We start from the raw sequence: 23,838 nt of genomic DNA, 5'->3' as shown, positions 1-23,838 counted from the left end.
TGATCTTTTCTGATCACTTTTTGCCATGGCTTAATCATGACAAAAATAATCCACAGGGAGTGAACCCCCAGGTATTTTCTGCCAGGGCTGTCTCTCTGAGAGTACAAACCGTGCCTGTGGGCTCAGGTTGACTCAGCCGCTTTCCACCAAGGCTGATTCTAAATGAGCAGATGGGATATTTCTGATGAGGTTTTTGCCTCCGTTGCCGTGACAGATCTCTGACTCATTGTCAGCCTCCGTATGTTTCTGGCTCCCTGGAGTGCACATTCAAAATGGGACAAGCATCAAGATTTTTATGGATGTGTTACCTTCTGGCTGCCAAACTTGTCAGTACTAAACTGTGCAAATGTCAGGCAACAGGGCTGACTCAGACACCAGCGTGGAGGATGCGAATAAACGCTCTCCTGTCTCAAACACACATTAGGCTTCACTTCTCTTGTGGGCAGGCTCTGAGATGAGGGGTCTGTGCAGCTTGCTCCCCTGTGCTTGATAAAGTGGTTCCTTTCTGGGCCTTCCTGCTAAGCCCTTCTCTACAGGAGGCAACATTAGGTCTTTTTGGTGGCCACCGTAGGACAAAACAGCAAGCAGTCCTTCCACTTGTTCTTACTGGTACCCCTCTTCTCTCCATGTCCTTTGTATCACCGTCCCTCCCATGCATCATGCTTAAGGGCTCCAGCATACAGAAACTAGTAGAAAATTTCTGTAATTGAGAAGTGCTGTGCCCCCTTGTGCTTAAACACAAAGTAGACGTGTCTGCAGGAGGGAGATGTTCCACTGAAGGACCAGCTCAGAAGCTCCCAAGAGACGGTGGGGTCACCTCTGAAAGGTGTCAAACACCCAGCAGAAATTCAATACAAACTCGTATTTATGTCAGAATTTAGGGTAACATGAAATTATCACTCCATAAGTGAAAATTTGGGGAGCTGCAAGGATAACTGCGGGTGGACTCTGTCTGGGCAACCAGAATAACCTGCAGCTCTGTGTGTTCTCTTTTGGAGACGCTGACCTTGGATGCTTCTTCCATGACCTACCCATCACCTGATATTTGCAGTGCAGGTACAGAGTCCATTCAGCAGTTCCTCTGCAAAGGTAAGCAAGAAGAGTCTGTGGGTGGCAGTGAGAACTTGGGGGACCGCGCTGTGCTCTCATTAGGTGCTGTGGCGTCTTCAAAGATTGCAATAATGAAGGACAAACATCGGGTTGGCTCTGCTTGGGGTGGTTTCTGATGCTCTGCACACGTGGCAGGCTAGTCAGTGAGTTATGTGTCTTTGCTGGCAGACAGCAAAACAGGAGTCCTTCCTTGAGACTTGCTTCTTACTGTCACACTGAAATTTATAACGGTTTCGTTAAAACACCAGAATAGCTGAGTCAGAGACTGAGTGACCGTAAGAAGTCATTGCATCTTCCTGTGATTTTGTTTTCTCGTTTGTATTTTCTCAAGTGGCAGGATTAGGCATTGTCCAGGTATAGCTGCCTTGGGACAAGAAGATAGACTCAGTAGTCACTCGAGGTCCCTTCTACCCTCATTTGCTATGAGAAAGGACTTGGGGGCTGCAGACCCATGGTCTGGGAAAGATGAAACCAGATGGAAGACTCAGAGGACAAAGATAATGTACTGTGAGTTTGTAAACTGTGAGTTTAATACAGACAGGAAGGTTTGCAAGAGGTTTTATGCAGGGGAAGTGCCTTGCCAGACATTTTGCTAATCCCTGAAATAAAAGGACAGTCAGAACTTACTTTAATATGGGCAGTAACATTTGCAGCCCTGCGGAAGTCAACATGCCTGTACCCGTGTGAAGGAAGCCTTTCTCTCTGAGCAGGTTAGCTTTGATCGTCTTCCTGGTGGGAATGGGGTGGCACTATCTCCTCTCAGAGCTTCTTGTTGTTAAGCCTGCCTGAGCTGAAGGAGTTCTTTTGGGCACTCGTCTGTGTGTGGGGAGAGGGAGCACAGTTAGAAGCAGTCTCACACGCCAGCCAGCCCTCGGCCATGCTGCCAAGGAGGTCTTTGAGCACCAAATGTTCTTGTTTTGTGTCTGATACCTTCCAGAGTGTGGAATTGCGTACTACCCTCCCTCGCAGTATCTGCTCCCCGTGCTGGAGAGTGATGGAGGAGGAACATCAGTGGATGGGGTGGACAGGGCAGTGCATAAGTACTTGGAGGAGGAGAGCAAATGGCAGGTGAGGCTCCACTGCATGTGAAATTGTGCGAAAGGGTTTTGGATTTGTCTCTCCGCTCCATCAATGGATCTCACAGCACTTAGCACAGCATCTCTCATCACCTTCCCCGCCATGAGATGTGTCTTCTGGGATCAAGAGAGCATCAGTGCCCAGAGGCAGGCAATAGCGCTGCAGCTGTGGGTGGCTCATCTCCTCCCCAACAGTTGGGGATGGTGTTACCACTGCTGGTAACACACATCGTGAAGAATTGTCGCCATCCTTGAAAGCAATGATGCAGTCAAGGGACAGGGGTGACAATGTGACACGGTGTGTGCAGCATGGTAACACGTGGTTTTTTGGGGGGACAGCAAACTGCAGAAGAACCTTGTGATTCCCAGTCAAGTGCTAGGCATGTCCAGCCCCACCTGGGAAGAGTGAGGCTAGGCATATAATTATGATAAGCTGTGCTAATTCCTGTGCTGTTTAGCAAGTACAGAGTAAATCTCTTTGATGCTGGAGAAGCATGAATGACTGGACTTTGTGGCTATGTTAATCTTCTTGTGCCTTTGGCTGATGTCTTTACTCAGTTAGGGGAAGATATAATCTGGGCTAATAATATCTACAAAAAATTGCTCCTGGGAGTAAATATCTGCTGATACTGCTTATTTTTCAGAACAAATTCTTGGATTATGAGAAGAGGAAGGTAAGGATGAACTTCTGCAAATGCTTTGTCTGCAGAATAGCTCCACTTTTTGTCGTTTTCCCTCCCTTTATCTGTTTTCTCAGCCAAAACTGAATGTTTTGAGAACTGAGTTCTTGCAGAAACCCCCCCAGAGCTTCTCACTCCTCACTGTAGAAGACAACTGGGAGCGTGGGGGAATCTGTGGCTGACTTGTCTGACACACACAGCCGATGAGCTGCAGTCTCTCTTGTGAGCGAGCAATTCTGGTTTAAATCGGTCCGTGTTTGCAGAGTTGGATCTGCGGGCTTTCACACCAGGTGGCTTTTTTCTTGCCTCTCTGTGCTGAAAGCTCAGTTTGTTTTTCACATGAGGTGGGCAGACATGTGTGAGCAGTCCATGCACAGACTGCTCAGTACATCCCTGCCCCGAACTCCAGCCCCTCTGTGACTCCTACCTTGGCCCTTTGGCTCATAGTGCCACCATTCCGGCTCTCTCCTAGTGTTCCTTGTTTCTGTCCTCCATTCCCCTCACCTGGCTGCATTTTTAGTTTGCTCTTCTTTTTATTTCACTGGTCTTTGTCTCTTCCCCTGTCCAAGGCTCACTTTGAAATAATCAGAAGCTCCTGTCATGCCGTTCACCTCTCCCCTTGGCTAGAGCTGCTCGTAGCTGGCTGCTGCCTTCACTATGTTGTCTTCAGACAAGGGATTCCCCTTGCCATCTGGAATCGAACGCGACCTTAATTTTGGGCTTCCCTCCAGGTGTTTGTATTGGCTGTTTCAGTTGTATGGGTTGATGCCCATGGACTTCGGCTTCGTGACTTTGAAATGAATTGTGGGGAGTTTGGAGACTGTCATAAAGAGAGTAGCAGCTTCTGCTTCACAATTTTTGGGTTCCTAAGGAGAGACTATTTCCATCCCCTAGTCAAGCCTCCTGTTTGCAATTTGGCTTGCTTTCTTGTCGTCAAGGGGGTTACCGTGCCTCGTTTTACGTTTTTGCCAGAACTTGTTCTTGCTTGGGAAGGAGCAGAGCCAGCACTCTACTGATTTCTGGCATTCATCTTTCTTCTTGCTCCTCTCAGGAAAAAAAAATGCAGGAGAAGCTGGAATTTGAGCGGCGCCTGAACATGGGGCAAAGAGAACATGCTCTGCTTGTTCAGCAGATCAACAGTCAGAAGGATGAGATACTGCAGGCAGTGAGAGAGGTAGGTCTCCTCTGGGCAGGCCCCGTACAAGACACTGCCTTTCCTAAACTGACCACTTTCTCCTTTGGTTCTCTCTTGCTTTGGCCTAGGACCAAATGAAGCTGGAGGAGGGTCTGACAAAGCACCAGCGCTATTTGGAGGAGGAGCGCCTGAAGCTGCTGCAGCAGTTGAAGCAAGCGGAGCAAGGCATTGCCAGCCGTATCCAGAAGCTGCTAGAGGACAACCAGAGGTAGGGTCCCAGGGTGTCTTGCAGTGATCTCTGTCCCTCAGGGGCTCACGTTATTTTGTCCCATTCTGAGCGGTTCATTTTGCCCTTTCTGAGTGTTACGGAACTGGTCAGGATCGATGTCTGTAGGTGGTGCCATAGCTGTTGAACTGCCAAAGTCCCATTTAAAGGAATTGGAATTTGACACCTTAAAAAATTGTGTTTCACACATATGTGTGCTGTTAGAGTTTTGCAGTGCTGTGGAAAAAATTTGAATTCCTCATGGAAGGTGCATATTTGGAAGTATTTGAAGGTACCGCTGCCTAGATCTGCTGGATGTCCTGCTGGGCTGGTGCTGACGCAAGGTTACCAGCCTGCTTAAAGCTGCTCTTCTGTGCATGAGAACCAAAGCAATTTTCTGCCCTCTGGGGGAGTAGGATGTCCTGCTCAGCTTGATGAAAACCTTGTTTTATCTTTTTTTAGGCAAAACCAAAGTTCAGACATTCTGAAATCCTTGGAGAATGATAGGTGAGTCTCCTTGAAATAAGCTTTTCTAGAAAAGGGGCAAGAAGCTGGGAAGAGGGCTGGGACCTTCCTTTTGGAGCCACCAGTCTGAATCCACCTTAAGTCAGGGGAGGTTAATCTCATCCCTGCAGCAGGTTCCAGTCACTGTTGGAGGCAAGACACTGGACTGGATGTGCCTGGTCTTACCCAGTCTGGCAAACCCAATGGGATGGTGATTTTACCTCTTTTTCATCTCTGAATGGTCCTAGCTAAGGACTTTGGGAACAAAACCCTGTATTCCACTGTCAAGGACCAACAGAAATCCTACATCTGTTGGAAAGCAAGGCATTTATGAAGATAGTCCAGTAATGTGTACAGGCTGGGAGGAATATGTTGAAAGCAATGCTGCCATTCAGCCAACACTCTGAGCTAGCTTTGCCACCAAAAGTGGTTGTCCCCAACTCTCCCCTGCCTATATGCTTCCACCTCCCTTCAGCCAACTGTTTGTGCTGTGGTACAGTAAACTGGATGGGGACACTGACCTGGCTGAAAATAATCCCTTTGTATGTCAGATAGTTTTCCAGCCCCACCAGTTCCTGATCTGTTAAGTGGTGGTGTGTGTGTTTGTGCTGGGACAAGGACAGGGGAGGTGGGAACGGAGGCCAGGCTGCAGCTTTCAGTGGCACTGCTCACTTAGGTCAGCTTTAAAGTGCTCGTCAAGCCTCAAGAGAAAGGAAGGCAAAAAAAGAGACTGGCACCGTGTTTGGGGAGAGTGTATGCATGTTGCATAGGTGTTCTGTTTCTCAGAAAGATCAGCTTTCCAGTCTAAGAAGCAATTGTCCCCATGGTTCTGAGCAAAATTTATGTTGTCTCCTATAGACTTAGAGGTTCCTTACCAAGAAATCACTGAGAATTTTGTGTCTCTGATAAGCACATGGCTTTCCTGAGCAGGTGGCAGGGTGAATCTGCCCAGCCTTTAAGCTCTGAGCTGGGTGGGTGGAGGAGAAGTGAGATAGTGCTTGTTTGAAGGAATTCTTCTTGTCTGTTTGGCAGAATAAGGATGGAACAGCTGATGGCAATAACACAGGAGGAGACGGAACATCTGCGCAGAAGGGAAGTGGCCTGTAAGTCCAGACAACTCTTTGGGGTGGTAAGGTGCAAGAAAGACCTGGTTCCTCTGGAGATGTGCTGATTAGGTGACAACCTCGGGGAGATGCTCTGTCACACACACATTCTTGCTGTGTTGCTTGGTGCAGTGGGGCAGAGCTGCAGGGGGTAGCATTGCACGTGTGCCATAGCCGATCCACTGCTTCCACCTGCAGCTCACTGCCGGTTCTCCTTGAGGTGCAAGCTGTGCTCCCTGTGTAGCTACAGCATGTCACACAAGGAGTTTGTGAGACTGGATATAAGCACACAAAGTGCTTCGTATTTCAGAGGTACCAAACAGATGTTAACTGATCAGGTTCATGAGGCAGGAGGTGTATGGTAAACAAGAATGGTGTTAGGGAGCCTTTTCTACTCATGGTGACCATGAACAGATCTACCGGGGTTGCAAGGGAAATGGTGTGTGTGTTGTCACCCCAAGGAGGGGTTACTCGCAGTGGGATGGGCAGAGCTGCAGGGTCGGCAGGCAGTGACTGGGCTTCTCCGAGCACTGAAAAGATGCAAGCACAGGCAGAGTGGAGTTTGGTCAGCTAGTTTCCCAATAAATAGCTACGATTCTTGCAGCTGAATGAGTCTGCTCTGAAATGAATGAAATGGAAAAAGCAAGGACAGGTTGGAAATGAGAGAGCAGGCACTGTTAATTGCGAGTGATTGTAGCAGCAGTGGTAGATGAGCGCCTGTTCTAGACACCCGCTCCTGACGCAGACTGACAGCACTTCTGTCTCCTAGCTGCCATGCAACAAATGCTGGCCGAGAGCTACAAGAACAAGCTCATCCAAATGACCTACGAGTCTCATCGGCAAGACCTGGTCAACCAGGCCTGCTCCAGGTACAGTGGGAGATGTCTGGGGCTGGTGGTACTGTTGTGAAGTCCCTTTCTTTCCAGCAGTCCCTGGTGTAATTCCAATATATACACCCAGGAACTCCTGCAGCCGCTGGAGTGCAGCAGGACAGCTGTGTAAGAGCCGGTCACAATGCAATTTAAAGAAACTGTCAAACTTAATTAAATGAACCACCTTCTAACCACAAGAATATGCATGTTAATCAGACTTTGGATGAACTATCACTTTTTTACACTGTTTATTTTACTTTATACATTCTGCTAAATGTGGAAGATGAAATTAGACTGGTCTTCTTCCTGTTTTGTTAGCCAGTTCAGTGTCAAACTCTAGCACAGAACTCCTTTCCTCACCTCCCGGGGTTGTCTCAAGGATGCTGTTTGTATATGCGTAGGACTTGTTGCGTTGCTATAGGTACAGAGAGCATTCTGGCTCGCTCTATTTACGAGAAGGTGAGAAATTTTAATCTGGCAGCGTCTGGCACTGAACAGAAACAACCTTGTGTGCCAGTGACCTGCCCAACAGAGGGCAGTGGGCAGACACGGTCCTGCCTGCAAGTGCAGGCAATATATGGCCACATGGTCTGGGTCTCCTTCATCAGCACACCCTTTCCAGTGCAGAACACCAACGTGCAAATTCGTCACCTGAGCAGCTTGCTGGGGCAGCAGCAGCCCCTGTTTGGACTTCATGCTGTGCACATGCAGGCAGCGGTGCTTCTGCTCTGGCTTGGTCTGTGGTGCAGGTTTGGTTTGGTTGTAGGGAAGGAGGTTTTAAATCTGTCAGCCTTCAGCTGTGCAGCGCCATGGCTCTTCACCCTTGTTCAGTAACAAATTTCTCCATTCCTGGATTCCCTGTTGCCTGCTTTTCCTCTTGTTTGCACCAAGAGTCTCAGACCCAGCAGTAACTCCATGGCAAATCCATCTCCTTGCAGCCTAGCTGAGATGGATCAGAAGTTCCAGCAAATCCTGGCTTGGCAACAGCTGGATCAGAACAAAGCTGTTAGTCAGATCTTGCAGCAGGTAGGCAAGGGAGCAAACTGCTTGCAGGGGGATCAAGGGAAAGCAACTGCACGCGAAAGCAGGATCGAGAGTGGATCACGGGAGCACAGGAGCAACGGTGGCTGGGCTGGGCTGCATGCAAAAGTTATTTTATTTAACACTACGTGCTAAACTTTGAGAATCTCTGGTATTCTAACAAACTGACTTGGGTGGTTGAAAGAAAAATGTATTTTTTTTTTAACTAGGCAGCAAATTTTCAGAAATGACGGCAGCACAGACCATGGGAAGCAAAACTGGTCTGGTGATTAATAGAGAGGATTTTGAGACAGAAGTCCTGGTTTTTTGGCAGGTTTCCTGGGTGACTTGGGGCAAGCTGCCTACAGGAAGCATTTTCAAAGCCTCTGCTCCTTTTGAATACCTCATTTTGAACCTGAGACCTCTGCAGCTCATTTTTCAGAAGTGCTGGGCAGCCATGCCCTGTTGCACAGCCTGTGTGCTCAGTGGTGCTGAAAATGAGAGGTGGGGTTCATACAGAGCATTCAAAATGTGTGTTTGAAGAACACGAATATAACTAACTTCTGTGTCTGTCTGTGAAGTGGGTTTTACCTTTTGGGACTGTGGGATCTAAGTCATGGTGTAATCAGGACACTGTTGCCCAGAGTAAGCACTGCTCAGGTGCTTGTACAGGAGTCACTGCAAGGTAACAGGGTTTCTTAGTCCATTTGCAGCTGCATCAGCAACCTCACTAAGCAAGATTTTGCCTGTCCCTTAGATTGAGATGCAGAAAGCTGCCTTTGAAGCTCTCCAAGTGAAGAAGGATCTTATGCACAGGCAGATCAGGAACCAGGTGAGTGAGCAACAGAGGAAAGAGCAACCAGCTACTCAGCTCATACCGCCATTTGATGAGACACTTCTGAGGAAGATCAAAGCGCTGTGAGCGTAGAGCAGGGTCTGGAGGAAATGACGAGCTCTTGTGTTGCTAAGAGCTCTGTAACAAAGCGTTGGGCAGTGTTGCTTAAACTACAGTCTCCCAGCTCCGTAGGAGGGAGTGTCAATGCAGGTTTTAGATTCGTGGAAGTAGTGGAATTGCCATTGCTTCAATCATCTCAGCACTAATGTGGATGAAGTGCTGGAGAGTGGTCACTAGAGGACAGACCTGTATTGGCTCTGCAGGGGTGATCTGCAATTGCAACTATGATTTCCTTCAGGTTGTGTACTTAGCAGGGCTGCTGTTTCCACATGAGTCCACTGCATCTCCATCCAGCACATTGGAACTGCACCTTGAGCCATAAGTTCACCTTTTCTTTCCCATTCTCAGCCTGCCTTTCTGAGCTCCATTCTGCAGAAGGTGCAATGCGATAGTCGGGGGAAGGAGCAAGAGCTGGTGGAGGAAGTAGTGGTGGTTGATGCATGAAGATGGGTGGCTGGTTTCTGACACAGTGCTCCAGAATTTTCCCTCTCCTGATGTGACACTAGCAGAAAAGTCTCAGGTCAGGAGTTGGTGGATAAGCTTAAGAGCTTGGATATATTGAGTCACTCAGCGACTCAGTGACTCAGTCACTCTGCTAGAAGCCTGTGGGTTGTGCATGGACAATTCAGGAGATGAGTCTAACAACTCTCCATTGCCTGAGTTCATCAATAAGAGCCCTGCAGTTTGCTCGCACTTGTTCTGTAAACAAAGGGAGTTTGTTCCTTGATACCATGGCTGGACCTTTTACTATGGAAATCCAGCTCACCCCACCAGCATCCTGCACAGGCAGTGAACGGGCAGGAGCCGTGGGTACCGCCTGCTGCAGAGCCCCGGTGTCGGCAGGAATTTCGTGGTCAGTGGCACACATTAAGCAGCGTGGCCTGGGGGTGGTAGATGGCCTGGCAGATAGGTGAACTGAGCTCTCATCTTGGCTTTGCTGCGGGATCTTGGGCAACTCACTTCACCTCTCTGTGTCTCAGTTGCCCCACCTGAAGGAGCATGTATCGTTATGGGATTTGCTGGAGCATCTAGAAACCCGGACCCTGCCCCAGTTAATCTATAGTTTGAGCGGTGGTGCTCGGAGGACTTTGACAATCAGTTGCTACCTTCCAGAGTGGCTGCAAAAGGTTTGGCTGAACAAACTGATTGCAATGTGCTTCTAGACTTGAACAGAAGGTGTTTAGAGTAGAGAGGAAATTAGAGAGCGGGGGGGACAGCTCCTCAGGCAAGAGACGAAGAGCGACCCTAAGAGCATGTGTCACGGAAGGGCACTAGCAGGTTCCCCAAACTTCTGGGCGGCTCTGCAGTGCCATCCCTCCCAGGGCAGCAGTTAGACCTCATTTTAAAAGAGCATAAATTAAAGTCATTTCAAATGTCAGTAAAAAATGTTTCATCTTCTGTTTAGATTAAATTAATAGAAACAGAGTTATTGCAGTTGACACAGCTGGAGTTAAAGAGGCAAGAACTGGACACAGAGACGCTGCAGGTATGTAGGGCTCTGGGGCTGCCCCACCACTCTCTCTCTGCTCTGGGATCGCAAAAGCTCCACTTGCTTCTTTTGCTCCTTGTAGTTTCCAGATGGATTTATGCTTAGTCAGAAGGGCACTTACCCACAGGACACCACAAAACCCTCTTTGTCGTGGTAACGTGGGAACATTGCTGCTGCTCCTAAACATCTCGATGCTTTTTCAGGGGAGAGACAAACGAGCCAGCCCTGATAGCAATGGGCAGTTCCAGGTTTGCTGGGTGGGGAAGGATTTTGTGATCCAGTTGTTGGCTGTCCCAGAAACATCTGCCTGCCGTGCATCGCGTGTCTTCTTACATTGTTGTGTTGTGTTTTGCTTTTAATTACCTGCCAGTGATGGCTGTCAGCTCTCCCCCTTTATTTCTAAGCCCTGTCTCCCAGGCTGCTCTGCCCCACCATCCCACCATTCGATGGGCTGACTTCATCAGCAGTCACACATTGAGGAATATCAAGTTTGGCTTAAGCAGCTTGGCTTTAAATTTTATTATTACGCCTTTGCATCAGTTGTTTTCTTGTGTGTGCTATTTGCCAGATTAGGTCACCTGTTTAGTGAGCCCGAAATCAGTAGCAAACGCCATATACTTTCCAAGAGTAGTGCACCCAGCAGGCTGGTAAGCGCTGGCTTAAGACAGGATTGCCTCTGAGCCCAGTGCTGGACACCTTGAAGTGTCAGGTTTGGGTTATGCTACCTTAACTCATGCAGCTCCTCCGTATAACGCTGCAGTGTTGGAGGCCTGATGGTAGGGGACCGCCCAAAGTTCATGCAGGGAAGACCAAGGAACCCCAGGCAGATGTAGTTCAAATGACACAGGACTTGAGTGATTCTTATTAGGTGACCACAGGAGTTCCAAAGGAGTGCAGAAAACGAGGCTCTGCCCTAGTACCCATCTGCAGCGCAGCAGGCAGCACAGTACGTTTGCAACTTCAGCACTGGACACTAGGAAACAAGGTGTAAGACAGCTTCATCTCTCTGGATACCCCCCGGCCGTTTGGCAGACTACAGCCCAACGGTTCCCTGCTGTGAACCTTGTTTGAGCTTTGATTGAACCCACAGTGCACGGGCAGTGCCCACAAAGTGCTTTGGCAGAAGCTTTTCTGCCGTCGTGCTTGATACCTCCTGTGCAGCAGACAGTTGCTTCCTCCCCCAATACGCAGGTGCTTTAGGAATGAACTTGAAAGATCATTGGAAAGTGGGAAGAACCAAAAGCACCCTGAGAAAGGGAGGTGTTTGCACAGGTCTCTTGCAAGGTCAGTTTGGGAGAGAGCGATCCCAGCGAGGTGTCCGCAGTGCGGGTGGGCAGGAGACCTCATCTCAAGGTTAGCTGAAGCTGCCTGGGTTTCTTGTCTGGAGCCGCTCCCATGTGTCGTTAGCTGTCCCTCTGACCTCTGTGGAGGTCCTGACGCAGAAGAGCTTTCCTGCCTCCATCAGGGCAAAGCATCTCTGATCAGCTAATGGTGGGTTTTGCCTGTGAGAGGCAGGCGTTCCGGTCTCCTGCCTAAACAGAGGACCCTGTCCCTGTGTAGGGTCCAGATGCGAATCAATGAAGGTTTCCCCACAGTTCTTCTTTCAGAGGTCAGCCCTTTAACATCTTGTCCCTTTGTCCATGGACATCTGAAGTCCTTGTGGCCAATGACCACTGGCCTCTGCTCAGTTAATGATCCTCCCAGCAGGTATGAGCTAGCTGGGACTAGCTGAACCATCTCTGAACCATGCAGAGATGCCACATGGTCTGACGTTCCTGAGACGATTAACCTCTCCTCATTTCCCAGCGATGTGGCTGCAGTGATAACTGACTTGCCCTGGTACCTGGCGGTGCTTGGTGTGAGACCCCAATGAAAGCAAGCTTCCCAAAGGCAGGGGGAGGTTGCTGCCTTACCTGTCCTGCATACCTGCAGGCTTCTAGACCTAGTTTCAGGTGGTCTTTCTCAGCTAAGGAGGGGGACCACGAACACTTGTAATGCCATTGACTGAACTTCTGATGGAGTGAGGAAGAGCTGCTGCAGGCCGGCGCGGTCTGGGGCTGCCCGGGGTGTGCTGGGCGTTGGCACCACCAGATAATGGTCAGTGCAGGCCTGAAAGAAGTGGGTAGAGTTTGGGTTTGCCATGCCAGCTGCTAGGAGAGGATTCAGGCTGTCTGCTCAGCTGGGCCGGAGGCCCGTGGATCACAGGGCTTCCACATTTGCTGTGACTGTTTTGGGTATGGTAAGTGCTTTGCTGGAAATCGGGGCAGGATGATTGCTTGCAGCTATACGGTACGGAGATGTGGATGCCAGAGTCCTTCTGTTGCAGGGGGTGATCACAGAGCAACGCCAAGCACTCAGCTGCCTGCTGCAGCAGCTGCTCAAAGAAAAGAAGCAAAGGGAAGAAGAACTGCAACAAATACTGGTAACAAAGGCCCCTAATTAGGTGCTGTAGATGAGTAAGCGTGTGGGCTGGCTGCAGGGAGCAAGTCCATGGGTCAGCATGGGAATAAAGGGGAGCAGAGGAGGGCTCTGAGGGGTTGTGTCCAGATCCAGAGACTAATTTAACTTCAGAAAGTGCTAATGTAAGCTCTCGGGGGCACAGTTAGTGCCACTCCCTGGTGCAGCATGAGGCACCATCATCATCGTCAATCTCCCCCTTCAGGAAACGGAGTTGTAGGGGGGGATGAGCACAAGCCCACAAGGGCCCTGCGTGTGGTCTTGTAATCCTGAAGACCTCCAGACTCTCCTGAGCTTCAGGAGACCAGGCTCCAGTGTCTGGGGCAAAGTGAGTGGAGGGGATGCACGATCCTAGACTGGCTGTGGGGAGTCAAAGTGGGACCAGCCTGCAGAAGGCCAGAAATGCCCATCTTACCATAGCTGTGCCCATCGCAGTGCTCTGAACTGGCTCTGCACGGCCCCGGCTGTTGGTTTCCCCTCCTACACATCCAAGTCAAGCTTCCCTAAATACCGCTTGCAACGTTATCTCGGGCTGTTGAATGAATGAGTTTGTTTTTCAGCTGGAAATGGAGGCAAAGAGCGAAACCAAACAGGAGAACTACTGGCTGATCCAGTACCAGCGCCTGCTGAACCAGAAGCCTCTCTCCCTGAAACTCCAGGTCGCTGCTGCAGTTAATGCTTTCACTGTAGCTCTGCTCTGCTCTGCAGAGTGCCGGGGGAACGAAGGCAGCCCTGCCTGGACCCACAGGTTCAGAGGGCACAGACCCCTCGCACAGGCTGACAAGCCAGTGGAGACCCCGGGCTGCCCTGCATGTAGCCATCGTGTTCTGAGCAGGGCTGCCCAGCACCCTGCCAGCCCTCTCTCACTCCTGTACGTTGGAGGTTATGGGGCTGCCCGGGTCTGTAAGGAGCCAACATCTCAGCTGTCTGCCAGCGGGAACTGCCACCCCACCGTCAAACTTCTTCCCCGGAGCAGAGGACTCCGAGTACCTTCCAGGCAGGGCTTTTTGTTCCAGCTGAACACCCAAACGGCTCTGCTTGGCTCCCCAAATTCCCCGCAAATCTGTCTGAACGCAGCAACTCCTGTCCATTCCTGCCCTGACGTATTGAGCCAGGGACTTTGTGCTGTTGAAACACCCACGGGGGTGCCCACAAAGAGATGGATCTGAGCTCTGCCTGTGCTGCATATTGGCTTGAATTTGCAAAGCAGGTGCTGGTGCAGACATCGGCTGTCAAAACAGTTGTTTCGTTCTTCCCAAAACAGTGTTTTGAATTGTGCTCATAAAACTCCTAGGGCCAGAGCTCCCCCGGCTGTCGGGCTTTTGAGCTTTAGTGTCTTCAGGGATGCGAAGCAGGGCAGAGGGCAGGAATGAGCACACTGCCTGCCCTTGCTGCCAGCCTTGCTGCTGCCTGTCCCGTGCCTTTTCTCGAGAGCGAAGTCTGGGAGCTCGCCTTGTGTTTTGCAGGAGGAGGGCTTGGAGCGGCAGCTGGTGAACCTTTTAATCGAGCTGTCCGCTGAACAGTACGTGCCAGTCTTTGCTCACCATCGAATATCCTTGCAAGCGCTCAGCACCATGACTGCCACTGACCTGGAAAAGGTACGAGACAGCAGATACACGGTGCAGGACAATACCGCCTGAATCTGCCTTTGCTCTGAGCCCGGCCGTGCTCGTGGCTATACCCGTGACGGGTCTAGCAGGAGGAAGTGTTGGTGCTGCTGGTCTGTCACCTCCCAGTAAGGAGAGGTGCCAGTGCTGCCCTGTGCCCCGTCCCAGTGAGTGACAGCTCTCCCAGAGCACTTGCAGGGTGAGCTGTAGCTTGGCTCTGTCTTTCAACGTCCTTCAGACGCTCTTTATAGTAGAAATGGCACCAGGGGAATTCCCTTATCCGTCTTTGACGCCTGACGGAGGTGCTTCCCTTGGCACAGCCAGGTGTTGCCAGCGAGGCCCAAGAGTTTGTAGTGTCCCCTTTGGGACATAAGTCTCCTTTCCCCTCTGGGAGCTAACAGCCCTCCTCTTGCACCGCAGATCGGCGTGATGGAGGCTGGCCTGCAGCGTGCCATCCTCAAGCGAGCTCAGGAGATCCTTGCTGTGGCCAAGACGATCCCAGGTACCACCGATTCTTTTCTGTCTGGTTTTTGACACGTTGTATACTCACAGCAGGTACCTGAGCCTTGAACGGGGAGATCTGCAGGGCCAGGTGCCTCCCTTTGGGGAGCGGAGCCATGCAAGGCTGGTGTGCAGTAGGAGAGGCAGGGCAGGGAGCCCTGGCAGAGCTCGGGCTGCACCGTCAAACTGGTCCCATCCATTTTCCTATTTACCGGAGCCCCGAGCTCCCATCTGCCTGCAGCCATCCCCATGCGTGCCGGGTGGGTGGGAGATGGGCAGCTCTCCTGGTGCTCAGACCTCCTGCTTATGGTTGCAGAGCTGCTGAAGACGGTGGATGCTGAGGTCCCCGCAGCCCCAGAACCCAGTGCTCCCTTCGAGGAGCCGCCGAGCCCTGTAGTCCCGACAGCTCCGCTGCTGCAATGGGACGAGAAGAAGTCGGAGTGCGTTGTCTGCATGGAGCAGGAGGTGAGACCCCGGCACACACGTGGTGCTGGAGCAGGAGGTGGAGTGAGGGCAGCATCCAGCACAACCCCCCATACCTGTGTCCCCAGCCTGGCCCTGGGCAACGCTTGGATGCTCATCCCTCCAGCTCCCGAGGCTGAGGCATCGCAGGGGGGAGGGAGGCAGGGCTCCTTGCGGGCTTGGGAGGGAGCTTGGTGAGCTCCTGTGCTGGTCTGTCTGCACAGCAGCCGTGGGAAGCGTTCACGGGGCTGCTTGGTCCAGCCCTGACCCGTGTCCTTCCCTCAGGCCCATTGCACTCGTGCTCTCTGCGCAGCCCAGACCCTTGTGCACACACAGCACTGCGCTGTGCCCGGGGATGACGATCGGGCTGCGGGGCTCTGCCTCCCACGCTGTGACACCCCTGGGTGATCCCCATCTCCTCCTGTGCTGGAGTACGGCGGTGCTGGGATGAGTGTTACGAGACGGGCACGCTCTCTGTGTCCTCTCCCCTGTCTCTTCCCCCAGACCCAGGTGATTTTCCTGCCCTGTGGCCATGTCTGCTGCTGCCAGACCTGCTGCGAGCGGTTGCACACTTGCCCCCTGTGCCGCAAGGACATCGCACAGCGCATCCGCATCTTCCACAGTGGCTAGGCAGGGCGGAGGAAGACGAGGCTGCCCGGTACTGCTTCCGTCACCCCTTCCTGGGGCAATGTCCCCCTTCTACTCCATGTCAGTATTAAACAGACACTCGCACAGCATGACCAGCACTGCCCTCCCCGTGCACGGCCCCGGGCTGGCTGCTGGCTGCACCCAGGAGTCTCAGCACCCTCCACGTTCCCCGATGGCTTCTCAGCCTCTGCCTTGGGTTCCCTCTTCATCTGCGTCCCCTCCTCCTGCCTGCCCGCCCAGCATCCTCTTGCCTGGGAGCACTGGGTGATGGAACTGGGTGCATCTGTGGCCTCTCCTTCAGAAACGCACCTCGCTCAGCAGGGACGCAGTTAGTGCCACCTCTGAAGCCACTGTGACCTTGCAGCTCCACCGCTGTGGCCGGGGCACTGCCGTGCTCCCGCATCGAGCCCTGTGGCCCGGAGGTGGGTGAATCTCCTGTGGGAGGACTCGGCCAGGGACATGCGATGCTCTGGGGTGCTGACAGTGCCTTGCACCTATGTCATGCCAAAGGTCTGGGGCTTCTGCTCTGGCGACCCACGGGAGCGTGTCTGGGGCACTGGTGGGCTGCAGCCACGGGCAGCGGGTGCCAGGGCAGAACGAGGGGCTCCCCAACCCCTAATTCGTCCGCCTGTTGTAGGGGAAGAGTCTGCAACGGCCCCCAGAGCCAGGACTCAAGGGACCCGCTCCGGCCAGAGGAGCCCTGTGCGATCCCTCATCCAAAAAACACGTGTTGGGAGCAGAAAGCGTTGCTGCCGCGTGACAGCCAGCACAAGTCCAGCAGCTTGTGGGTGGGCTGGGGCTGTGCCCGGCGCAGCTCTGCATGGCATCCCCCGTGCATTGGCGTGCGGGTAGTTCTCCATTGTCATTAATAAGTAACGATCCCAGTCAGTCCTTTGCCTCTTGACCTTGAAGTATAAAATGCAGAGATAAGCCCGGTCCCACCGCAGCCCTTCCCCCAGGAGAAGTTATTAAAAAGCAGCTGGTTTCTGCTGGTGGCCGTTTGCTGCCTTTTTCCTTCTGGAAGGGGGAGGACGCTTGAAAGCCGGGGGGCTATGGAGCAGTGGCAGTGCCACCACGTGCCTGGCTGTCCCAGCATCACCTCTTCCTCTCCCACGTCAAACCGGGAACAATTTGAGGATCTTGGACTTCTCCAAAGGCGTTGCTCGCTGCAGAGCAGCCCCGGGGACCTTCCAGGCAGGGGCAGACCTTGGACCCTCTGCTGGGGCCACCTCACGTGTGCTATGCCTGTGCAGAGTGTCCCTGCGGGGCATGTGTGCAGCCTCGTGGAGGTGGCCGGGTGGCTGGTGCACAGCGCCGCGTGCCACCAGAAACCCCGGGGGGGACGTGCCGCAGCAGCAGAGCTGGGCCGGGTCTGCGTGACCCTGGCTGAGCCCTTTGGGAACAGCCCTGGGGATGTTTCCCTGCTGCAGGCTCTGCCTTCGTGTTGAGCTGCTGCTGCTGCTTGTAGGAGCCAGCAGGTCCCATCCAGGGATTTGCTGGGTGCTTGGGTGGGGACCTGGCAAGGGGAGGACACGCGGGAGCAGCTGGCGATTGGGGTGCAGTGAGGAGAGCCCTGGCAGGGATGCCTGAATGAGGGCAGGGAGGCTCTCAGAGGGGCTCAGCCACCCACACCCCTCCCCGCTCCCCCTCGCCCGGCCGGGGTGCAGGCAGCGGAGGTGCTCGGCATTCCCCAGGATCAGGGAGGAGGAAGGAGTCAGATGCCGACCTGCCAGGGGATGAAGCGCGGGCGAGGCAGCAGGGAGGGTGGCAGGTCCCAGGCACCCTCTCCACAGCCCCAGCCCCACAGGGAGCCTCCCCCACACCCAGCTCCCCCCAGGGCAGCCAGGGACCACGCTGGGAGCCCCCCCGTGTCCGGCTGGAGAGAGAGGAGAGACGCCCTGGTTCTGCCAGCTGCCCCAAGACCTGCTCAGCAGCAGCGATGCTGCAAACTGCCCCCTCCATCCCGTCCACAGCGGTGCCAGCGGTCGGCGATTGCCGATTGCCTTCCTGCCCCCAGGCTGTGCTGGGGGGGTGGTAATGAGTGACAGGAGCCCAGGGCAAGGTCCGCCGCCTGCCCGTAAATAAGTGCCAGCTTTTTCTGGAGTATCGGCAGTGCCGGGCTGCCCCTCGTCCCCAGGGCCACCGCAGCCCCACGTAGCCGCAGGGCCAACCCCGCTCAGCCACGTATGGGGACACCACAACACCTGGGGAGCCTTGGGGACTGTCACCTTGTCCCCACCAAGCGATGCCCTGTGTCACAGCGGTCTGTAGCCACTCTTAGCTCAGCGCAACCATCTCGGGGTTCGGGTCGGCCTGGCAGGCAGGGACGTGCCGACGGCACGTCCCTGCCTGCCAGGCCGACCCGAACCCCGAGATGGTTGCCACCGGTTGCCGACCAGGGCCACCCCCTGTGTCGGGTGACAAATATGCCCCGGGTTTGGTGTGAAATGAGGCTGAGCATGAATGGATGCATGGGGGGGGGGAGAGGGGGCTGGCGTCCCCCCCACCGGTGAGCTTGTCCAAAACTAAACTAATAATAATTAACCCCCCCACACATTGTGTTTGGGAAATAAGACGACTATAATGGATTTGTAAAGGGAAATGGGGAAAAAAAAAGCAGGTGGGTTTTTTTTTTTCTGGGCAGCACCTTTCCTAGGGCGGCGGAGGAGGAGCGTGCCGGTCCAGTGCCTGCCAAGCACCCCAGGGCCAGACTGAAGTTCAGCGGGGGGCGGCTGCCCTCGCCCCCCCACACACCTCCCAGGGGCATGGCCATCACCCGCCTCCCGTCTTCAAAAGCTGTGGCGGCCAGGCTGTGCTCCTCTGGAGCGCCATGGCGGTGGGGCCAGAGACCGGCGGGGAGTGCGGGATCTGCTACGAGGCGTATCGGGGTGCTGGGGGGGGCCGAGCCCCCCAGCAGCTGCCCTGCCGCCATTCCCTCTGCCTGAACTGCTTGCGCAAGCTGGTGTGCCGCGCCGCCACCGTCGCCTTTGTCAGCTGCCCCTTCTGCAGGATGGTGACGCTGGTGCCCGAGCTGACTCTGGGTGGTCCTGGGGCGATGCTGGCCTCAGCGACCCCACACCGGGAGGAGGAAGAGGAAGGCAGCGGTGCCTCTCCGGCTGCTCGCCAAGCCTCGGGGCGCTCGGTGGCCGTGGAGGTGGCATGCGCGGCTCACGCCCCTGTCTTTGCGGTGAGCGGCATGGTGTCCCCCTGCGGCCTCCGCCGCGGCTCTGAGGCATCGGGCGCCTTCGTGCTGGGGCTGCCGGGGCGGGGGCTGCTGCTGGACACGCAGCCCCCCCTCGCCTCCATGGAGAACCTGCGCCTTGGCTTCGCCGCCGGCATCCTCGTCCTCATCGTCTCTACCTTCTTCCTGCTCGTCTTCCTCAAGTAGGTCCGGATGGGGGAGAGGGGCTCCCGTCCCACACCGCAGCCCCCGCCACCTCCCCTGGGGCAGCCAGGATGGACCCAGTGGTGGGTCAGGGACTTCTCAGGCCACAGACGGCTCGGCCCCAGCGAGGTGGGCAGGGAGAGGGCTGGGGGCTCAGCACCTCCCAGGATCCAGCCCAGGCGCGTGGGGGCCGCAGGATGCTCGGCTGCCCCGCACGCAAGCCCCAGGGCATCAGACTCTTTAAAAATTAACTTATTGCAGAGCTTTCCTTCACCCCCCGGGGTCTGGCTGTGCTCGCATCGCGTTCATAACGTTCCCGGCACCTCCAGGCCCCCCCAGCAGCAGCTCGGCAGGAGTCGCAGCACGGGGCGGCGCACGCTTCCCGGTGTCGCAATCCCGGAGGCTGGAAAATTCCCCTGGCTGCATTTCAGTCCATCTCATCAGGCAGCAAGGACGGGATGAAAGGGGATGGGACGGGTCCCATATTGCTTTTCTGTGGGTGAAACTGTTCGAAAGCAATTAAAAAAGCCCTTTCCCCTTGAGAGGAGAGCCCGGTGTGGTGCATGCAGAGGGACGTGGCAGCTGGGGAAGGGCACTGCCCGCAGAGACACGAGGTATTAAAGACAGATGTCAGCCCAGCGCCGTCTCCGGTTGTTTTTCGTGTACCCGAGGCAGGGAGAGTTTTGCACCAAGAACGAGGCGCCACCTTTGCTCTCAGCGCAGGGGATGGGTGTGATAACCTGGGCCCAGGCATGGAGGAGGGGTCCTCACCTTCCCCCAGCCCCTGGGGGAAGCGCGTGTTGAGCCCCAACTCCACCCGGCAACACCCTCTCGGGCACATCCTCAGGGAGGTGCCCCCCTCCATGGTACAGCCCCCTCCTGGCCACAAACAGCACCCAGGAGCAGGAGCAGCCCCTTCGCGGTCCCCCATGACAGTACCTGCCCCCTCCTCAGGGCAGGTACAAGGATGGACAGGGCAAGTCCATCGCTCCCGGAGCCTCCTGTCCCCCCAGGGAACCCAGAGCTTCCTCGTGTTCCTGCACCCAAGGCAGGCGCACACATGGGCACGGAGGACAAACATGGTTTATTTTAGGTCCCGAGACCGAGCCAGAAAAAAACTGGCAGAGGGAGGTGCCAACGTGGGGAAGCAGCTGCGTTACCTGCTGTGCCTACTTTTTAGAGGGACATTTCAAATCTCAACTCCTGCACCCCAATCCATGCCCAGAGCAAACAGGCCCAGCTATTGGCTAGGACACCTGCTGAGCAGGCACCCTCCTGCTTCCACGGGGCCAGCCTAGGGGAGAGCAGGCTGCCGCAAAGCCTTGCGAGATGCCCGAGGCCCCTCTCCCCTGAAGCCTGATGGAAAACCAGGTGTGCGATCCCTGCGTACAGCACGATTACCTTTTGTACTTCAGCTTCTTACACCAACACACGGCGAGGCGACAGCCTCACAGGAGCTGCAGGCACAGCGCAAAGGGACCGTCTCTCCTTTCCCAGGAGAGGGGTTCAACAGCAAGAATGCTTCCAGAAGAGTTTCTACATCAAATTAGTCCTGATCTGAGGCAGAGCTAAGTCAGTTTTCAAGCGTACAGAGAGAGATCAAGAGAGACTGAAGTAAAACCCATGCAAGCAAAAAATACAGGTTTAATTGCACTTTAATTTTTCAAGAAGTGAAATGCAAATCCCTCGGGTTGTCTATCTGTAATGGGAAACAAGGAGTGGAATTTGTTAGTATTAGCAACGACCTCCACTAGGACACTGCCACAGACGGGGGGGGGCCAGAGGCCACATCAGGGTACCCACACTCAGACCAGCACAAGGAAGGGGAGCCCCAGAAGATCCGGGTTTCACACGCCGTCACACTCAGCACCGGATTAACTCTTTGGTGCTTTGACTTCTGGGGCCGCTCCCCAGGAAACCCCAGCGAAGTTCACCCTGCGAGATGAGCGTCTGCATGGCAGCAGGTCAGCTGTTTCACAGGTGTTGGTCTCTTCCACAATTTTAGCTGCATTGGGCAATTCGCCGCACTGAGCATGGGGTGCAGGGGCAGGGACTTGCCCCACTGCGACACTCCAGAACAGGAATGCCCAGCGCTCTTTCTTCCTCCCAAGAAACTGCATTTAGCACACAGATCAAATTCAGTTCAGAGACGATAAGAGGCAGTTGTAGAAACTAAACTGTAGTAGAATTAGTTTAAGCACTTCCATTTTATTAAATGAAGGGGGTTTATTTGTTTTAAAAAAACCCCCAAAGACCTGCTCTTAGTTTTAAGTTGCGTTAGTGCCAATGCGTGTAGAAGTAAAAGTGCCATGAGAAATCCAAGGTGTTTGCCCAGCTGTCCGTCCTCACCACCTTCCCCTCTTGGTCCGCTTAGACTGAAAAGTTACACCCCAAAGCCCTGGCTGCGCGGCAGAGCCGGCTGAGGTTGGGTTATAGCTTACGTCCCACCATCACCAAGTTTTAACTGGTCACACTTTAAACAGCAGCAGAGAAAAAAGCACGGGAGACGGGCTTGGCTGCCTACAGTAACACTCTCTCTCTAGACAAGCAGCACGTTACACACCTGTATTGCTGCTTTCACTGCCTGTGAAACACAACCCAGCAAAAAAAAATAAATCTCACCTCTGGCCACAGCGGAGAGAGGAGCTGGCTGCGCAGGCCGCACAGTGCATCAGGTCTGCGAGGCCTCCGTCAGCCTTGGGCTCCTCCACAAAACACAGCTGGGGATGTGGCTTCTTACAACAGCCATTACGAGATGCTACATCTGCGCTTGGAGCATTGGCCTAACAGAGCCCTGACTTCCAGTGCCGCTAACGGGTGCCCCTGCCTAGCAGGCTGTGGGTCAGCGAGCACCACGTGTGCCGCAGCTCTGAACGTACAAGGCTGCCGACCTGAACCGCCTCAGCCTCTGGGGTTTCCACAAGCTGCCTCTGCAGAGCCGGTGGCTCACAGGAAACACCTGCCTGGGGTCTCTCGGCCAAGTCTCCCAGCGCACGTTGCTAATACGTGGCGATGAGATGGTGTGGAGGCCCCAGGGTGGCTCCCAGGGACTAAGAGAAACATTCCAGGAAGATCTTCACTGGGGAAGAAGGAGAGATTTTAGTCTGTTTTTTTAAAAAGTAGTTACCTACTGCAGGGTCCTGCCAGACTTGCTCTTCTGAAGCACTTTACAACGTTCATGTTTGCATAAGGTTTCAGATTAATGAATCAACGGTTCACAGAAGTAGGACAGCAATACAAACGTGCAGTAAGACTGGTTGGTTCCTTCAGCTTGTCCCCAACCCCTGCGCGTGTTTGTCAGGTCAGAGCGATGGGTCCGAGTGCCCATGAGTGCAGAAGGAGCCGCTTGCTCTCAGGCCCCATCAGTCTGCAGTACCAGAGCCTGGGAAGCCCCTGGTTGTTCATGACTGTCCCACATATGCAGCTCGTTAAGTGCTAAGTGCACGGGAAGAGGCCGTGCCCAGAGGAGAGGCCTCACAGGCTCACCAGCCGGCTCTTCATCCCAGCCAGTCCAGATCATCGTCGTCATCATCACCAAAGAGCGGAGCTGGAGGGGGACGCCCCTTCATGCTCTGAAAGTAAAACCAGAGGGAAACTTGTCAGTCTTAACAGCTTCCCAGTATTTAGTAATTGCTACACAGTTCTGGCTCCGAAATCTCCATCAGCTTTAGGGAGATGGTATCGAGAAGCCTCATTACTGATGTTTTTGTACTTTTCATATAATGGCTTAATATTCCAGGAGAGATGCTTACAGGCTAAAAGGGATAGGAGAGGGGCAGGACACTAAAACCCTTCAATTAACCTGGCAAGTCTCACTAACTTCATGCCAGCAGGAGTTTGTCATCACTATCTCAGCCCAGGCAACCCCGCCAAGCTCAACACGAAACAAACCCAGATGCTCTTGATTTCTACAGAGAGCATATGGGAAGCTCCGAGCTCCGCTAGCAGGAGCCAGGCAGCCCCCCACTGCCATGGGAAGGATTTCACAGACAAGCTACCGGTTAACGCCTGAACCAGTTTAGTAGGAGGGGAAAGATACAAACACGTACCACTTCCTCCTCATCCTCCTCTTCAGAGGAAACTCGAGGCTTCACTGGTTTATGAGATGCTGTTTCAAAGAAGTTGTCATCCTCAAAGAGGCTAGAAGAAGATAAAGAATTAACAGTTCGCTTGCAGATGATGGGATCTTGGTTTTACAAGTTCTATTAAAGAATGATGGAAAAGTTTTGTCGCCGAGGCAAACTTTTAAGGCACGTACTGTTCACCAGCACAGAACAACATTGGGACCTGGCAGCCACCAATATCCGATCCTAGAGAAACTGCACGCTCCCCTCCGCGCTCAGCCGGGAACCGTTCACCAGGGACAGTGGCACCACTGCCTCCACCCAGACACGAGCCCGTTCTGCAGGTGCCCTCCCGGCAGAGCGTGCCCTGCACAGCCTGCTCTCCGCCAGCACCTGGCTCGTGCCATCCAGGGCTAGCGCCGCGATGGTGCTTCGGCCCGACCACGTGTGTGCTGCCCTGCAGTAGCGGCACAGCTGAACCAGCCTCTGGGTGTGCTGCCGTACC

At 54.0% G+C, this 23,838-nt stretch overlaps 2 protein-coding genes across 7 annotated transcripts in view; one reads left to right on the top strand and one right to left on the bottom strand.

The window, feature by feature from the left end:
- LRSAM1 (leucine rich repeat and sterile alpha motif containing 1) overlaps positions 1 to 19,811 on the top strand; it is a 32,685-nt gene extending 12,874 nt beyond the window's left edge. The window contains exons 9-26 of one of the 2 annotated variants that reach the window (XM_076355114.1): positions 999 to 1,089; positions 2,048 to 2,178; positions 2,831 to 2,860; positions 3,918 to 4,040; positions 4,130 to 4,269; positions 4,729 to 4,773; positions 5,803 to 5,873; positions 6,643 to 6,742; positions 7,684 to 7,771; positions 8,523 to 8,597; positions 10,126 to 10,206; positions 12,536 to 12,631; positions 13,227 to 13,325; positions 14,133 to 14,264; positions 14,694 to 14,775; positions 15,091 to 15,239; positions 15,741 to 18,068; positions 18,529 to 19,811. In XM_076355114.1, coding sequence (XP_076211229.1) covers positions 999 to 1,089; positions 2,048 to 2,178; positions 2,831 to 2,860; positions 3,918 to 4,040; positions 4,130 to 4,269; positions 4,729 to 4,773; positions 5,803 to 5,873; positions 6,643 to 6,742; positions 7,684 to 7,771; positions 8,523 to 8,597; positions 10,126 to 10,206; positions 12,536 to 12,631; positions 13,227 to 13,325; positions 14,133 to 14,264; positions 14,694 to 14,775; positions 15,091 to 15,239; positions 15,741 to 15,866 — 1,659 coding nt within the window. In that variant the 3' untranslated portion in view covers positions 15,867 to 18,068; positions 18,529 to 19,811. The remainder of the gene's footprint in view (positions 1 to 998; positions 1,090 to 2,047; positions 2,179 to 2,830; positions 2,861 to 3,917; positions 4,041 to 4,129; positions 4,270 to 4,728; positions 4,774 to 5,802; positions 5,874 to 6,642; positions 6,743 to 7,683; positions 7,772 to 8,522; positions 8,598 to 10,125; positions 10,207 to 12,535; positions 12,632 to 13,226; positions 13,326 to 14,132; positions 14,265 to 14,693; positions 14,776 to 15,090; positions 15,240 to 15,740; positions 18,069 to 18,528) is intronic. The other variant, XM_076355116.1, reaches the window with a different exon arrangement.
- A 1,095-nt stretch (positions 19,812 to 20,906) lies between these two features.
- FKBP15 (FKBP prolyl isomerase family member 15) overlaps positions 20,907 to 23,838 on the bottom strand; it is a 28,161-nt gene continuing 25,229 nt past the window's right edge. For all 5 annotated transcript variants that reach the window (XM_076355109.1, XM_076355112.1, XM_076355111.1 and 2 more), the window contains 2 exons: positions 23,319 to 23,409; positions 20,907 to 22,841 (listed from right to left, as the gene is read on the bottom strand). In XM_076355109.1, coding sequence (XP_076211224.1) covers positions 22,767 to 22,841; positions 23,319 to 23,409 — 166 coding nt within the window. In that variant the 3' untranslated portion in view covers positions 20,907 to 22,766. The remainder of the gene's footprint in view (positions 22,842 to 23,318; positions 23,410 to 23,838) is intronic.

This window comes from Aptenodytes patagonicus, chromosome 18 (genome assembly GCF_965638725.1).
Source record: "Aptenodytes patagonicus chromosome 18, bAptPat1.pri.cur, whole genome shotgun sequence".
Taxonomy (NCBI): domain Eukaryota; kingdom Metazoa; phylum Chordata; class Aves; order Sphenisciformes; family Spheniscidae; genus Aptenodytes; species Aptenodytes patagonicus.
Note: the sequence above shows the minus strand (reverse complement) of the source record. Positions and strands in the feature narration are given on the sequence as shown.